Source organism: Chrysemys picta, chromosome 8 (genome assembly GCF_011386835.1).
Source record: "Chrysemys picta bellii isolate R12L10 chromosome 8, ASM1138683v2, whole genome shotgun sequence".
Taxonomy (NCBI): domain Eukaryota; kingdom Metazoa; phylum Chordata; order Testudines; family Emydidae; genus Chrysemys; species Chrysemys picta.
The window spans coordinates 68,756,914-68,773,626 of record NC_088798.1 but is presented as its reverse complement, the minus strand read 5'-3'; the positions used below and the strand labels follow the sequence as shown (position 1 = coordinate 68,773,626).

Sequence of the window (16,713 nt, the reverse complement as noted above, 5' to 3'; positions counted from 1 at the left end):
TGATCATCTAGTCTGACCTCCTGCACATCGCAGGCCACAGAAACCCCCCTTTCCCTCCTGTAATAGACCCCTAACCTCTGGCTGAGTTACTGAAGTCCTCAAATCGTGGAATAAAAATCAATGACACTTTTTTTAAATCAAAAAAATTGGATATTTTTTATTTAAATCTGATTTTTTTGATAAAATGCTTTTTGAGGAAAAAAACTATCTTTAGATAGTTTTAATTAAGATCCATAATGAGATATCTTTGAGCTATAATGTAACAGGGATTATAAATTCTAATTCTATAGTATGAGACAGTATATTCATGTAATGTTTAAGAAAAGTTTTGTAAATGAGTTCCAATAGTTCATGGATTAGGGACCCAATCTTAAGGGGGTTCCAGGGGCTTCTGTATAGATTATTTAGGTTAATCTTTCTATCTACCCAATGGGACTCAGTGCTCAGTCTAGAACAGGGGCGGGCAAACTTTTGGGCCTGAGGGCCGCATCGGGTTTCGGAATCTCCCTCCTGCTTCTTGCCCCCTGACGGCCCCCCTCTGGACTCCTGCCCCATCTAACCCCCCCGGTTCCCTGATAGCCGCCCCAGGACCACTGCCCCATCCACACACACACACACACACACCCCGCTCCCTGTCCCCTGAGCGGCCCCGGAACCCTCACCGCTGACTGCCCCCTGCTGCCCGCATCCAACCCCTCCTGTCATTCCTGAGTGCCCCCCTCGCCCCGGAACCTCTGCCCCATCCACCCACCCCTTCTCCCTGACCACCCCCGGAACTCCTGCCCCTGACTGCCCCATCCAACCCCCCATGCTTCCTGACTGCCATCCAAGACACCTGCACCCATTCAACCCCACCGTTCCCCACCCTCTGACCGCCCCGACTTCTATCCACACTCCCGCCCCCTGACCACCACCCCAAACTCCCCTGCCCTCTATCCAACGCCCCCCTGCTTCTTGCCCCCTTACCGCGCTGCCTGGAGCACTAGTGGCTGGCGGCGCAGCTGTGGCTGGAGCCAGCCTTGCCACCGCGCAGCACAGAGCACCGGGTCAGGCTGCGGCTCTGCAGCTGCGCTGCCCAGCCACCCAGAGCACTGTGCCAGCAGTGCGGTGCGCTGAGCCTGCAGGGGAAGGGGAACAGCAGGGGAGGGGCCGGGGACTAGCCTCCCGGGCCAGGAGCTCAGGGGCCAGGCAGGAGGGTCCTGCAGGCTGCCGTAGTTTGCCCACCTCTGGTCTAGAAGATACCATCAGAGATGCTCAGTTTTGCAGTTCTCAAACTGTGGATTTGTGTCTCCAGAGATAACATGCTTGTTAACAGCAAAAATCTTTTTAAATAAATAATATATAGAGGTGAGAAATAATGGACCTCAACCCTATTGTCCATCTGCAAATTTGTGTACACAGAGTTAATCACTTACCTCTCTCTAAAAGTGCAACATTTCAAAAAGTTCAATGAATAGAACATTGTCGGGGGTGGAATAGATCTGGACAAGGAGAAGAAATCTGGAGATAAATGTGAGAAGGGAGGGACAAGCAGTTGAAACAAAAGTGAAACTGTTTGAGCAGCATATTCCAGAAGTCTTGAGGTCTTTCTGAGTGTAGCCTTCATTGATTTGAGATCTACCACACCATTCTCTCAATAGGAGGGAAAACCTATAATGGCAACAGGCCATAAAAGAAACCCAGTTTGGGAATATTTTAATGAAGTTCCTCTACCTGTGGGTAAGACAGGCATGCGTACAAAATGCAAACAGTGCAACAAAGAAACGCAAGGCCTGGTTGCCCGAATGAAACAACATCAAGAGAAGTATTCCTTCTCAGGAGGAAGCTGCGTTGAAGATGATGAAAGGAACATGTCTGAACATGCAGGATCTTCAGGTTGGTAAACTTTTTTATTTCATACTTCTTTCTTAAGGACTGCCTGTCTTCCTTCTGGACTATTCTTGAATTCTCATGTTTGAGCAAAAAATATAGTTGTTACTCTATGGTACTATCATTTTAGATGCAGTTGTGATAAAAATAAATAGCTGAAGTAGACAGATCTTCCTTTTACAATTTCACCTTTAAAATACACCTCTACCCCGATATAACACGAATTTGGATATAATGCGGTAAAGCAGTGCTCCGAGGGGGCTGGGATGCGCACTTCGGCGGATCAAAGCAAGTTCGATATAACGTGGTTTCACCTATAACACGGTAAGATTTTTTGGCTCCCGAGGACAGCGTTATATCGGGGTAGAGGTGTAGTAGTGAGTGTCAGTGAATGCAATGAATAATACTAAATGAGCAGTATGGTAATAATAATTAAATAACAGCATTGACTTATTTTGTTTAGGAGAATCCATCCTCAACATACAGGATTCTGAAGACTATCCACCTTCAAGATCACCATCATTTTCTATAGTTTCAGAGTTATCTGCCAATGATAGTGTTTCAGTCACATCATGTATGTCACATAGCCTGTAGCAAAAAGGAAAAAAAATCTCCATCATCCAGAAACAACCATAGATAAATTTGTGATAAGAACCAGCAGATTACAAAAAGAGGTAATTGATGAAAAAGTTGCCCGGTTTGTTTATGCAACAAACTCTCCTTTCCATATGATTGAGAAGTTGAACCCACACTTCATTAACATGGTTCAGTCATTAAGACCAGGATACAGTCCACCCAACAGAGCAGATGTCGCAGGCAAATTGCTGGATAAAGTGTATGAAAGAGAAATTGACCAGTGTGCGAAAGGTCTAGAGGGTGAAATTGTTAACTTGAGGCTTGATGGGTCGAGCAATGTCCACAATGATCCTGTTGTATGTGCTTGTGTGACAACAGAAGAAGGGAATGTCTTCCTTACAGAAACAATTAATACATCAGGAAATGCACACACAGCAGAATGCTTACAAGTACCAGCAGTAAAAGCTATAACAAACTGTGAAAAAAAATTCAAATGTCTAGTATGCAGGTTAGTCACAGACAATGCTGCAAATGTATCCAAGATGAGAAGAAATTTAGAAGAGAGTCCCAAGCTAATAACATACGGTTGCAGTGTTCATTTGATGCATCTCCTAGCCAAAGACTTCAATGTTCCAGAAATAAAGGCTAATGTTGTTGAAATTGCAAAATACTTCCGTAACAACCACTTTGCAGCAGCTGCTCTGAAAAAAGTGGGAGGAACCAAGCCAACTCTCCCACAAGACGTGCGATGGAACTCAGTAGTGGACTATTTTGAGCACTATATCAAGAACTGGCCTAATCTGATAACAGTTTGTGAACAAAATAATGAAAAAATAAATGGCACTGTCACAGCCAAAGTTCTCAACATTGGGCTTAAGAGAAATGTTGAACACATGCTGAGTATCCTGAAGCCTATTTCTGTAGCCTTGAACAAAATGCAGGGAAATAGCTGTTTTATTGCTGACGCTGTTGAAATTTGGAAGGAACTGAGTGAGATCTTAAAAAAGAGAAATATGCAATGACAGAGTTAAATTACAAGCATTAAAAAAACGAATGGGACAAGCACTATCTCCAGCTCATTTTCTTGCAAATATTCTCAATACTCGGTACCAGGGTCAAACCTTAACTGCTGAAGAAGAGGAGTTGGCTATGACATGGACATCCAGCAATCATCCCTCCATAATGCCAACTGTAATAAACTTCAGAGCTAAGGATGAACCATTAGTGAAATATATGTTTGCTGATGATGTTTTAAAGAAAGTCACACCAGTGAAGTGGTGGAAGTCACTTAAGCACTTGGATTCAAAGACTGTTGAAATGATGATCTCACTTTTAACAGCAGTAGCTTCTTCTGCTGGTGTAGAAAGAATATTTTCTCAGTTTGGAATGAATTAGTCCAAAGGATGAAATCGTTTGGGACCTGAAAAAGCAGGAAATCTTGTTTTTCTTTTCCAGATTAAGAACAAACAGGAAAATGAAGGTGAAGACGACTAAGTTATCTGCAGAATCCAATATTTTAAGTTTCTCTATGGCTGACATAGTCGATTTAATTTTTTTTTTTTTTTAATATTTCATTTAACTATTTTAGGTAAAAATAATTTTAACAAAAGCAAACCTGATTTTAAAAAACTTGAATGTTTAACTAAATTCAAAAATTCATATGCTTGTTTTGTTAAAATATTATATGTTTGCTGTTGAAGAAAAATATCCAGAATACATAACGTTGTTGTTTTAAATCAAATCCACCCTGGTTTAAAGGCTTCAAGTTACAGAGAATCCACCATTTACTCTAGTTTATACCTGCAAATGACCCATGCCCCACGCTGCAGAGGAAGGTGAAAACCCCCAGGGTCTCTGCCAATCTGACCCAAGGGAAAATTCCTTCCTGACCCCAAATATGGCAATTAGTTAGATCCTGAGCATGTGGGCAAAACTCACCAGGCAGACACCCAGGAAAGAATTCTCTGTAGTAACTCAATGCCCCATCTCCAGCCATTGGAGATATTTGCTACTAGCAGTCACAGATCAGCTACATGCCATTGTAGGCAGTCTCATTATTACCATCCCCTCCAGACACTTCACAAACTCAGTCTTGAAGCCAGTTAGATTTTTTGCCGCCACTGGGAGACTGTTCCAGAACCACATTCCTCTGATGGGTAGAAAGCTTCATGTTATTTCAAGCCTAAACTTCTTGATGGCCAGTTTATATCTATTTGTTCTTGTGTCAACATTGGACTTAACTTAAATAACTCCTCTCCCTCCCTGGTATTTATCCCTCTGATGTATATATAGAGAGCAATCATAGCTCCCCTCAGCCTTCGTTTGGTTAGGCTAATCAAGCCAAGTTCTTTGAGTCTCCTCTCATAAGATAGATTTTCAATTTCTCAAATTTCTCTGCACCTGTCCCAGTCTGATTTCATCTTTCTTAAACATATGAAACCAGAATTGCACCCAGTATACCAGATGAGGTTTCACCAATGCCTTGTTCAATGGTAAGAACACTTCCCAATCTCAACTGGAAATCTCTCTCTTGATACATCCTAGGAGGACGGCATTAGCCTTTTTCATGGCCGCATCACATTGGCAGTTCATAGGCAACCTGTGAGTAACCAATACCCCCAGATCATTCTCCTCCTCTGTCACTTCCAACTGTTAAGTCCCCAGACTTGTTCATAACTATTCACTATGTCATTTGGAAAGGAAAGGGTTAATATGTTACTGTAGAATCACAAAAATTTGAAATGGGAAAGACCTATTGACCTGTTAAGTCACCTAGCCTGTCCCCTACTGGTCGGCAAGATTGTTCACTGCAATATCAATCTTATATTTACATTGTAGTAACCTTCGTCCCAAAGGAACCCAAAATGCCTTACAGACTGATCTGCCAGGGTCACACTAGCCTCCAATCGAGTGAAATGGACTAGCAGTTTAACAAAATGAAGTAACCCCATTCAGCATTTTATGACAAGTGACAAATATGCATGCCATCCTTGGCTCAGCTCATTCTGTGTTCTCTGAATCCACAGAGCAGCAAATGAGAATTTCACATTGCAAGAGCTATAGCAAACAAAGAAAACAACCTGACTTAAGGATTGAGTGTCAACTTTAGGAGTAAATCCACTGTGGTGTGTTCATTTAAATCACTCATTTATGGCTCATTTAAGCTAGATTTGTGTATAAAACATGCAGATACACAAGCAGCCAAAAGATAACATTTGTAAAAAAGTATTAGATAATTAAAGTGCAATAAGATCAGAAAAAGAGTTTTAAATGACACTGTGACATTGTGCAGTCTATATGGTTTTATAAAAACTTGATAATAAGTCAATATAATGTAACTGAGATGGTTTTAGAGAAAATACGGTAATAAGTGAATGTAACGTAACTGGGATATGCTTCATGCAAAAGGTCTCTTGTAAGGTATCATTACAAAGCTTATAATCTACTGAGTGTGATCATCTGATTTGTATAAATGTACCACTCTTGTATCTAAAACTAGAAATATAAAATGTAACTCTGAGGGCCTATTGTAATTGTGTAAAGTGTGGACCATTAATGATGGTTTGGAATCTTGATGACTCCCATTGTCTGCAGATGGCTGTATTTACCTGTGAGTCTTCCTGTATATGTGTGTGCTGGCAAGTGAGTAATGAAGTCTTGCAGTGACATGTGATCTTGTCACCTGAACTGGAATCCATCTTTAACCTGGTGCTTTTCCAGTGAGGGGGGGTGGAAACCCAGAGAGACAAAGAGTTCCCGCCTTATGCAAAAGATATATAAAGGGGGGGAAGAGAACAGAGGAGAGGAGAAGCCATCATGAAGAATCCCCTAGCTACCACCTGAGCTGCAACAAGAGCTGTACCAGGGGAAAGAATTGTGCCCAGGCCTGGAAGGTGTCCAGTCTGAGAAAGACTTACTGAAACATCTCTGAGGGTGAGATTATCTGTATTTAGTTTGATTAGGCATAGATTCGCGCATTTTGTTTTATTTTGCTTGGTGACTTACTTTGTTCTGTCTGTTACCACTTTGAACCACTTAAATCCTACTGTCTGTATTTAATAAAATCACTTTCTATTTAGTAATTCACTCAGAGTATGTATTAATACCTGGGGGAGCAAACAACTGTGCATATCTCTCTATCAGTGTTATAGAGGGCGAACAATTTATGAGTTTGCCCTGCATAAGCTTTATACAGGGTAAAACAGATTTATCTGGGTTTAGACCCCATTGGGAGTTGGGCATCTGAGTGCTAAAGACAAGCGCACTACTGCGAGCTGTTTTCAGGTAAACTTGCAGCTTTGGGACAAGTGATTCAGACCCTGGGTCTGTGTCTGGAGCCAGACGGGAGTGTCTGGCTCAGCAAGACAGGGTGCTGGAGTCCTGAGCTGGCAGGGAAAACAGAAGCAGGGGTAGTCTTTGCACATCGGGTGGCAGCTCCCAAGGGGGTTTCTGTGATCCAACCCGTCACAGTGGCGTAGTCGGCAGGATCTGTGCACAGCTGATTGCTTTGAGATACTGGTAGTGATTTTAAGTGAGTTTTAAGTGTGGTGGCTGGAGAACAGACAAAGTGGTTACTGGTTTGTTATTTTCGGTTTGCTTATTTCGGGAAAGGGAAGTAGGGACAGAAAAAGAAGCAAAATAAGTAAGAATGAAGATCAAAAGAAGTTAAAACTACACAAATTGCAAATTGCCCAGAAAGACTGAACAATGGGCACTGGGAATGTCTCTGTTAACTAAGAAGCCCCTGAGCTGAGTGCATCTCAGTTTCAGTGAACTGCAGATGGGTGTGGCCCAACCTCTGTCTGTGCTGAAGCTGACTGGGGTGTCTAATTTAGCAAGACAGGAGTGGAGGGGTGCCTGTTCTGGCAGGAGGGTGTTCTCTGTGGTATCCCAGCTCATCAAGTGATGGTCTCAAGGGAAGACAAATGGAAATTGATGTACAATTTGCCTGGGGAAAGCCTGACCTGGAAAAAGAAAAGGCTGCCCACCAGCCTGGACTCAAGAGACAAAGCAATTAAGACCCAGAAGCATGACCTGGCTGTAATGGAGTGGAAGAGGTGCACAGAGACATGTATCCTGGAGCTGGAAGTTGGGGCCCTGGTGACTGCTGCAGTGGGAACAAACCCCAAGGACTCTAGCTGGAAGCAAACCCAACCTGAGTGAAAAGGGGGGGGATTTTGCTGGCCAGCGAAAGGTCCCTCATAGCTGGAAGCTGTAAGCCTACAGCTGGGTCAGGGTCTCTTTCCCTTTTGGGGGACACAGGAGTGTCTGCCCCATAGGGGAGCCCAAAAACGAATTTTAGGTATACTGCCTCCGCCATGGTCAGTGTCCAAGTCTCTGGCAGTAAGTTCAGGAGGAGGGTGTGACATTGTGCAGTCTATATGGTTTTATAAAAACTTGATAATAAGTCAATATAATGTAACTGAGATGGTTTTAGAGAAAATACGGTAATAAGTGAATGTAACGTAACTGGGATATGCTTCATGCAAAAGGTCTCTTGTAAGGTATCATTACAAAGCTTATAATCTACTGAGTGTGATCATCTGATTTGTATAAATGTACCACTCTTGTATCTAAAACTAGAAATATAAAATGTAACTCTGAGGGCCTATTGTAATTGTGTAAAGTGTGGACCATTAATGATGGTTTGGAATCTTGATGACTCCCATTGTCTGCAGATGGCTGTATTTACCTGTGAGTCTTCCTGTATATGTGTGTGCTGGCAAGTGAGTAATGAAGTCTTGCAGTGACATGTGATCTTGTCACCTGAACTGGAATCCATCTTTAACCTGGTGCTTTTCCAGTGAGGGGGGGTAGAAACCCAGAGAGACAAAGAGTTCCCGCCTTATGCAAAAGATATATAAAGGGGGGGAAGAGAACAGAGGAGAGGAGAAGCCATCATGAAGAATCCCCTAGCTACCACCTGAGCTGCAACAAGAGCTGTACCAGGGGAAAGAATTGTGCCCAGGCCTGGAAGGTGTCCAGTCTGAGAAAGACTTACTGAAACATCTCTGAGGGTGAGATTATCTGTATTTAGTTTGATTAGGCATAGATTCGCGCATTTTGTTTTATTTTGCTTGGTGACTTACTTTGTTCTGTCTGTTACCACTTTGAACCACTTAAATCCTACTGTCTGTATTTAATAAAATCACTTTCTATTTAGTAATTCACTCAGAGTATGTATTAATACCTGGGGGAGCAAACAACTGTGCATATCTCTCTATCAGTGTTATAGAGGGCGAACAATTTATGAGTTTGCCCTGCATAAGCTTTATACAGGGTAAAACAGATTTATCTGGGTTTAGACCCCATTGGGAGTTGGGCATCTGAGTGCTAAAGACAAGCGCACTACTGCGAGCTGTTTTCAGGTAAACTTGCAGCTTTGGGACAAGTGATTCAGACCCTGGGTCTGTGTCTGGAGCCAGACGGGAGTGTCTGGCTCAGCAAGACAGGGTGCTGGAGTCCTGAGCTGGCAGGGAAAACAGAAGCAGGGGTAGTCTTTGCACATCGGGTGGCAGCTCCCAAGGGGGTTTCTGTGATCCAACCCGTCACAGACACTACTGATGTTATTATGAGTTGGCAAAGTTTATAACCGGTTCTTTTTAACTGGATTTTATTTCAGACTGGAATAGGCAACATCTGCTGTGGATACTCTGTGCTTTTCAGGGCAACATTCTCCTCTCCAATCCACTTGTTAATATCTTTTCAACATTGTAGATTTCAGATCTATTGCATATTCTGTACTCTTCTGCATGCATGGGTGGTGCGTGAGCCCCTGTTCAGGGAGGGTAGCCCCCAGCTCTGCCCCTTTGGCCCAAGGACCCTCCCCTACCCCATCCCTTCTGCCCCCTCCTCCCCCGGCAGAGCCCTGAGCCCCAACTGCCCTGAGCCCCAAGCCACCGCTGGCCCATGCACCAACCAGTCCGCCAGCCCACCCAACCCCTAGCCCCAGCCAGCTTTGGGGGAGAGGCTGAGCAAGGGCGGGGAAAAGGGGCAGTGTGGGTGGGGCCATGGGGGAAGTGCGGGAACGGGGTCTCAGGGCAGAGCATAGGTGGGGCCACACCTGGCTGTTTGGGGAGGCTTAGCCTCCCCTGGCCTAAGATACCCACTGCTCATGTCTGCATGTGCGACTTCCACTGATGTCAGCAGTAGTTCTACACCAGCGGTTCTCAAACTTTTGTACTGGTGACTCCTTTCACACAGCAAGTCTCTGAGTGCGACCCCCCTTATAAATTAAAAACACTTTTTAATATATTTAACACCATTATAAATGCTCGAGGCAAAGTAGGGTTTGGGGTGGAGGCTGACAGCTCGCGACCCCCCATGTAATAATGTCGCGACCCCCTGAGGAGTCCTGACCCCCAGTTTGAGAACCCCTGCTCTACACTGAATAAGTGCAAATCACTACTGTGTGGATAGGAGCTATGCTGTACATAGTGTTCAGGAAAATATTGCCTTTCTTTCGTCTGTAGATATTTTAACACTTGCTAGCTGGTGGCAACAATTTCCCTAGTGTAGATGAGGCTTCCTGCACATTATCACAGCCAAAACTTGGTACCAAAGTGTTAGCAGCAGCTTTGCCAGCTGAGGTAATCAATCTAGGTTTGTACACCTTATAACGGATCTTCTTCCGGGGCTGAACCTACAAAGGGCAAGCAAAGCCTGTTTCAGCTGCACAACGTCTTTTGCAAATTTGCACTCCCATTGAAAAGGAACTATACTGATACCTTTAAGTCACTGCTCTCTGCTTCCCGCAACTTCTTCAACCTGAAGTCCCCCTCACAAGGGTTCAGAGCAGAAGGTGGAGCCACGCAGGCACACTTGCAATCAGGTCCTGAAGTGATGGTTTCTACCGTGTAAAAATCCTCTGCTTTGGAAGCACCTTCATTAATCCTTTGGCAGGCGCCTCGGCCCAGAGGTCTGACCAGACACTTACACTGACAGTTGGAGCCTTCAGACACTGCTTTCACCTTGTCATAGTCACCTAGCAACTAATCACAAAAAAAATCACAATGCATCAGTTTGCTCCTAACATAAGATTTTACTTTTGGTTTGCTTTGTAAAGTTTTTGAGAAAGGCTCAGATACTCTGAACCTTGCAGAAATAGGTCACTGCTGCTTACACAAATTGCTGACTAACATTTCTTCGAGAGTGCTTGGTTTTTTGCTACTTAGCTATTTGGGAAAGAGGGATTTCTGATGGGGTATTTCCTTTCACCATTGGAAAAGAAACTGCTCAAGCCCAAACAGTCCTTATCTACAAAGGGTTTGGCAAAATTAAAATTTAAACAAAGGGACAGAGCCACCACAATTTATATTATTAAATACACTGATTCTATCAGAGTTAATCCACTGAATTTTTTGCAACTACATACAAGGTGCTCTACGTGGGTGGGTTTTAGGAATTAAGGGAGTCAATGCGTGATCTGGAATAATGCATAAAAGTAACCCATATACTTCCTGGTAATATATAATTTCTAATAGTCTCCTACAATTCCACGGGTTTCCTTTATAGAGATTCACAGAAATCAGTCATGAAATTGAAATATAAAAATAACCTGACAGTATGTTTTCAATATTCTTCTGTGTTAGACATTTCCAAGGATAGATAATACTGCACAGTACATCTGCCAAATCTAACAGAGAACACACCCTGAACTTTGCTGCTTTGCACTATTCTTGAGACAAGGTGGGGGAGGGAATATCTTTGATTGGACCAACTTCTGTTGGTGAGAGAGACAAGTTTTGAAGCTTATAGTGAACTCTTCCTCCGGTCTGATTTGCGAATAAAACACGCAGACACAGGAGCAGCCAGGAGATCTGGTCTGAAGAAGACCTCTGTGTAAGCTGGAAAGTTTGCCTCTCTCACCAACAGAATACAAGATATGACCTCACCCACCTTCTCTGTCTAATATCCTAGGTCCAACAGGCTACAACACCGCATACATGGAATATTCTTGATTTTCAATCATTTCTCTATGATACAGAGAAGCTGTGAATTGATTCTCCAGTTCCCTATAGAGCAGTTCATCTGTATCCAGGGAACAATTATTCTGCTGCAGTTGCAAATAAGCAAAAGGATAAATGGAATTAACTATGCAGATTGGCAATTACTTATATGCAGCAATAATCAGAATAATAAACCTCTCCTACTCTCAGCTCCAATAACTAATCCAGTTCCCAAAACGGGAGAGCAAGACAGTTCGGATTCGTAAAGCCACAGGAATTTGGCTCTCCCTTAGCCACTCGCTGCCTTGCCGCCTCACGCCTGACCGGGAGCCTCACCTTAGAGCAAGCGGGGCTGGAAGGGTTAAAGCCCCAGCATCCTTTAGGGAAACTTGGCACCAGAGGGCCAAGTCCCAGCGCCTTTGTGCAGAGCCGGGAGAGTGACACACCCGCACGCAGCTCCCTGGCGAGGGATCCCCAAGCCCGGTTGGTGCCAGGGCAGCTCGGCTCTGCACACTGGGGGGGAAGGTTACCTGAGATAAGATGTTCTCCTGGTTGTCCGCCTCGTTTTGCAGGGGCTCCTCCTCTGGGACCCCCTCCGGCTGCTTGGTGGGGGCCGAGCCGGGCCGGGCGGGGGTCGCAGTCTGGGGGGCACCCCTGCCCGCAGCCATGAGCGCAGCGCAGCAGCACAGCAGCACCAGGGGCTGAGCCATGGGGGCAGCGGGCAGGGCGGCCTCAGCGGAGATCTCGTCTCCGAGCACTCCCTCAGGCTAGGTGCGCGGCAAGGGCCGCTGCCGGCGCGCGCCGCGCATGCCCCCCGGGGAGGGCGTAGGGCTCCGCTTGCGCAGCCGGGTGCGCTTCCCTGGTGAGTGTCGGCAGAGCGCGCCGGGCTGGCGGCTGGCTGAGCTCGGCTACAGGGCAGGGGGCGGGAGGAGGAGCCTGGCTATTGTGTCTCCGCTCGGCCGGAGTAGGGACAGAGGAGCAGCAGACCGGGCTAGCGGTTGGCACCGGCGCCTGGAAGCTGGGGGTCCCGCGCCCGCCCCAAGGGTCTGAACCCCTCCGCCCTATGGCTGCCCGTTCACCCCGGGCAGGTGCCGTGCACCGGGGCTGGCAGGTTGGGGCAGCGTTCAGAGGGCGCTCGGCAGAGCCCAGGGCAGTGAGCCCATCCCCACTGGGGTGCCATCTCCCCAGAGCCCTGTATCAAAGGGATGGGGGCGCCGTGGGCACGAGGGCATTGCCATCCCTCCCCTGCGCTGAGGGGCTGGGGCTGCCACCCCACCCCAATCCCATCGATGCTCTGTTCAGCCAGGGACCCCTCCCCAGCCACCCACAGGACAGTGGCAGCTGGTCCCCACACTAGCTGTGTCAGCCAGCCTAGCACTGAGCACCGTGACAGTCACCAGGCAGGCCACAGCTGAGGAGAGGGACTATATGGGTTAACGCAAGAGTGGGTGCGAGAGGCTGTGCCCAAGGCCCTAACCTCAGGCTTGGCACATGGCTCCCCTGCACAGACAGAGACAACGGGCGGGCTCCAGGGGAAGGGAACGGAGAGGGGAGCTCTCACCCATCCCTCTGGCAGAGACTTGGGAGGCACAACAGCATCCATGCAGGAGGGGGAGCCCCAGAGAACCTCTGTGGCACAGTATGGGTCCTGGTGCAGGAGCTTAGGGGTGACAGGCACTGTGCTGGCCGCCAGCAGAGCGCATTCACACAGCTTAGGGTTCCGGGTGTGATTTCCCCCATCTCCAGGGAAGGTGAGGGAGGCAGCTAGAAGGGCTGCTTAGGGCTGGAGGGAAGCAAGGACTGCTGGGTGGGTGAGATGCTGGATGGGCACTGTATGCGTAATGGGGGAACCAGGGTTTCTGGATGGCCGATGGAGGTAGCCAAGTGGTTGCTGGGGGTTACCTGACTGGGGCTGGAGCTGTGTGTAAGAGCTGGGGTAGGTGGGCACTGGTGTGGCTGTGGGTAGCTAGGAAGTGTCTGTGTAACACAGACAGACCCCAGTCATCAGCAGGCGGGATCGAACCAGTGACCTTTGGAGCTAAATGCATGAGCTAAAAGCCACATGGCCCTTAGCTAAGGCTATAGAGCAGACTCATTAATCTCTAAGGCTAGGTCTACACTACCCGCCTGAATCGGCGGGTAGAAATCGATCTCTCGGGGATCGAATTATCGCGTCTCGTCGGGACGCGACAATCGATCCCCGAATCGACGCTCTTACTCCACCAGCGGAGGTGGGAGTAAGCGCCGTCGACGGGGAGCCGCGGAGGTCGATTTTGCCGCTGTCCTCACAGCGGGGTAAGTCGGCTCCGATAGGTCAAATTCAGCTACGCTATTCGCATAGCTGAATTTGCGTATCTTAAATCGACCCACCCCCCCGTAGTGAAGACCTGCCCTAAGTGGTCTCAGTGCCACTAGAGGGGACAGAGCAGCATACCCAGAAGGTGTGTGGGTTACATCTGTCAGGGGGTTAGTGCTGTGCTTGTCCCTGCCCAACTGAGGGGTAGCTGGTGGGGAGGTTTCTGGGGGTAGCTCTGGAGAGGTGCTGGTGAGGTTAATGCTGGCTTAGTGGGGAGGGTTCTGGGGAAACTGGGCAGCAGCGTGTCAGGAGATAGTATTAGAACTAACAGCACATAAAGGCCACTTGAGATCCAGGCTCCTTGTGCCAGGTGCTGCACAGATGCAAGATGAGAGGTGATCTCTGCCCCCATATGCTCACAGCCTGAATAGCCGAGGCAGACAATAAGTTGGGGTGGGGAAGGTTACAGCCCATGCAGAGCAAACCAGCATCCTGTTGTGCCTGGGTTTTTTGGAGGGGATGTTTGTTTTTCATGTATGTTAATCAGTTGGGAAGGGTCAGAGACAAAGGAGGAAGGTGGGCCCGGCCTTAGGGGTGGGCCACCCAGGCAACCACCTAGAGGTGCCATGGTCAAGGGGACAGAGGTGTGTGCTGCTGGTGTAGTCAGAAACTGCTCACACCTTGCAGGGGAGTGCTACGTGGGGGGATGCCTAGATTTCTCCCTGATTCCTCCCAGCAGAGGAATGTGGGGGAGGGCACGCCAGCAAGCAATGACACACAGGTACTGCTCACCTCCTCCCAACCTACCTCTGCAGCCTCCTAGGGGGCTGTGAGTGGCGGAGCGAGGAGCAACATCAAGTGCTCCATATATCCAGGTCACTTTCCCCACCTGGGCTGTTCTGTGAGGTGTGAGCATCAGGAACTGCTGTTCTCCTGTCCTTCCCTTAGGCAGACCAGGTGGCGAAAGTGACCTGGATGCAGAGAGTGCTGATGTTCCTTGCTCCCTCTCAAAGCCCCCTAGCCCCGCACAGAGGAGCAGCATTCAAGGGGGGAGCTGCCAGTCCGCTCTGTGCATCCAGGTCCGTTTCCCATGTGATCGCAGGAAGGGGATGCAGGGATTAAGGGTGAAGGGGGGGTGAAGAGCCCATGGGGGCCAAGGACAATGGGAGGCATCCACAAGGGCCAGGGACAATGTGGGAGGCACAGCACTCATGGGGGCCAAAGGCACCAAAATACAAGTTCACCGAGGGCACCATTGTCCCTAAGGCTGGCCCTGGAGGGAGGGGACCGGGCAGGGGGAGCAGGAGGGAGGGAAGAATGTGGAGCAGCTGGAGCAGTTGGAGGCAGCAGCCAATCTGCAGAGGGGAGCAAATGTCCAAAGTGATCACTGCAGGCAGCACCCTTTACTAGTGCGCTATGGATGGTCCCTGCTGCCCTGCACCGCCAGCTGAGTCTCTCCCCCGAACATGTGGGGCTGGCTGGCAGTGGGAGCACTCAGAAGAGGGAGAGAGAGCCAGTCTCCTGCCTGCAGAGCAGGTCTCAACAGCCCCAGAGACTGGGAGAATCAACTGCAAGCGATCCTGTGGGCAGGCATGACAGACGGTGAGTGTCACACAGGAGGCTGGACATGTGGTGTAAGCCCCACTGTGTGATATTTCTTGCAGTTTTATCATGTCTTCTGGTTTATTATGGCTTTTTTAAGCCCCAGCTCCTGGAGTCATGGGAATACACTTGAATCCCAGTTTTCATTTTAAAAAGTCCATTTCTAGCCCTCTTGGTTGCACCATAATGCCTCAAAACACAGCCCCTAAAGGCTATGACACCAGAAGGCAAATAAACAGAACCTAGATGTTTTTTAAACTTCCTGTTTTTTAAGCCAATCTTGCGTTTTCTGGAACCTGGCTCATGGCGTTTGAATGCTTCAGGTGGGCAACACTGCAACCCTAAAAGACATGCATTTGCAATACAGTATGGTTTCAGAAAAGGGCAGTGCCATTTTTGAGTTGCATATGCAAAGGCATCACATCATAGAAGGGGGATTTACTCACCTTTTCTCTCTGTGCAGCTACACCTGGACTAGGGTATTTAATGTTGGGCTCCAACAGAAAGAGCTGACAAGTGGGAAGCAGTTCAGAGGAAAGCAACTACAGCCACAGTGTGATAGAGGGACTGAGTGATAAGGACAGATTAAAATATGTGTAGTATGGCTAAGTGAAGACTTCAGTGGAGTGTGTATGGAGGGTGACGGAAATGAAAGCACTCTGCAGATATTTGGAGAGTGAAAGCACCAGCTAGGCTGAAGAGCTATGGAGGGTGAAATATGAGGGCAGTGGTTAAAGATCAGAATAAATGGGGGATTTTCCCAGTGCGGGAGGCTGTATGTCATCATGGGCACTAGCACATGGCGAAGTGACCCTCTGTCATATTGTGTGATGGGACACAACACAGGAAGGAGAACTGGGCCAATGGAGTAACAGTATCTGAAAAGAGACCATGTCCCCAAACATGCCCATAGTTAGCCTAGCAAAAGTGTGCATGGCACGCACAGAGCAGGGAATACTGACCCTTCAGAGCTGAGAAGGGAAGTCTCTGAAGCTGTTCTGCCTTGTTCCAGAAGTCGTACTGCAAAGACAGACCCATGGGACAAAAGACTCAACCCTTGGGAGAGAGGAAGTGATCCCAGCATGACGGTTTGGTCTGAGACACAGCTCAAACTCAGATTCTAGGGTCAGGAACCTAGGCCTTGAAGGCAGGTGGGGCAAGGCTCCCCTCTCTGCCACAAGGACTTCTGGGAAGCGTAGTCCCCAGGGAAGTCGGGGCATGGAAAATGTAGGCCTCTACATTGCAAGATTTGCTGGGAACAAGAGCAAGACATAAGCAGTGTCCTCCCTTGTCCGTCAGGGGAAGTGTGGAGGGAGCCAGAGCTGTTGGTGGTCTCTTCCAGAGCCAGACAGAGCCCTACCTGCTTCACTGGCCTGAAATTTTGGGCAGCCAGAATCCAGACAGCCAGTGGGAATGCAAGGT

The 16,713-nt window shown here is 47.7% G+C and overlaps 1 protein-coding gene and 1 long non-coding RNA gene across 5 annotated transcripts in view; one reads left to right on the top strand and one right to left on the bottom strand.

Annotated features, from left to right (window-relative positions):
* OLFML2B (olfactomedin like 2B) overlaps positions 1-12,310 on the bottom strand; it is a 103,241-nt gene extending 90,931 nt beyond the window's left edge. The window contains exons 1-2 of one of the 4 annotated variants that reach the window (XM_065555750.1): positions 11,924-12,310; positions 10,173-10,436 (exon numbers count right to left, since the gene is read on the bottom strand). In XM_065555750.1, the coding sequence (XP_065411822.1) occupies positions 10,173-10,436; positions 11,924-12,103 (444 nt within the window). In that variant the 5' untranslated portion in view covers positions 12,104-12,310. The remainder of the gene's footprint in view (positions 1-10,172; positions 10,437-11,923) is intronic. The other 3 variants (XM_065555749.1, XM_008175106.4, XM_005310729.5) reach the window with 3 other exon arrangements.
* Positions 825-7,423, top strand: LOC135973253 (uncharacterized). The gene is made up of 2 exons (XR_010590061.1): positions 825-1,875; positions 2,333-7,423. It is a non-coding gene; the product is annotated as an uncharacterized LOC135973253 (long non-coding RNA).
* Positions 12,311-16,713: the final 4,403 nt, after the last annotated feature.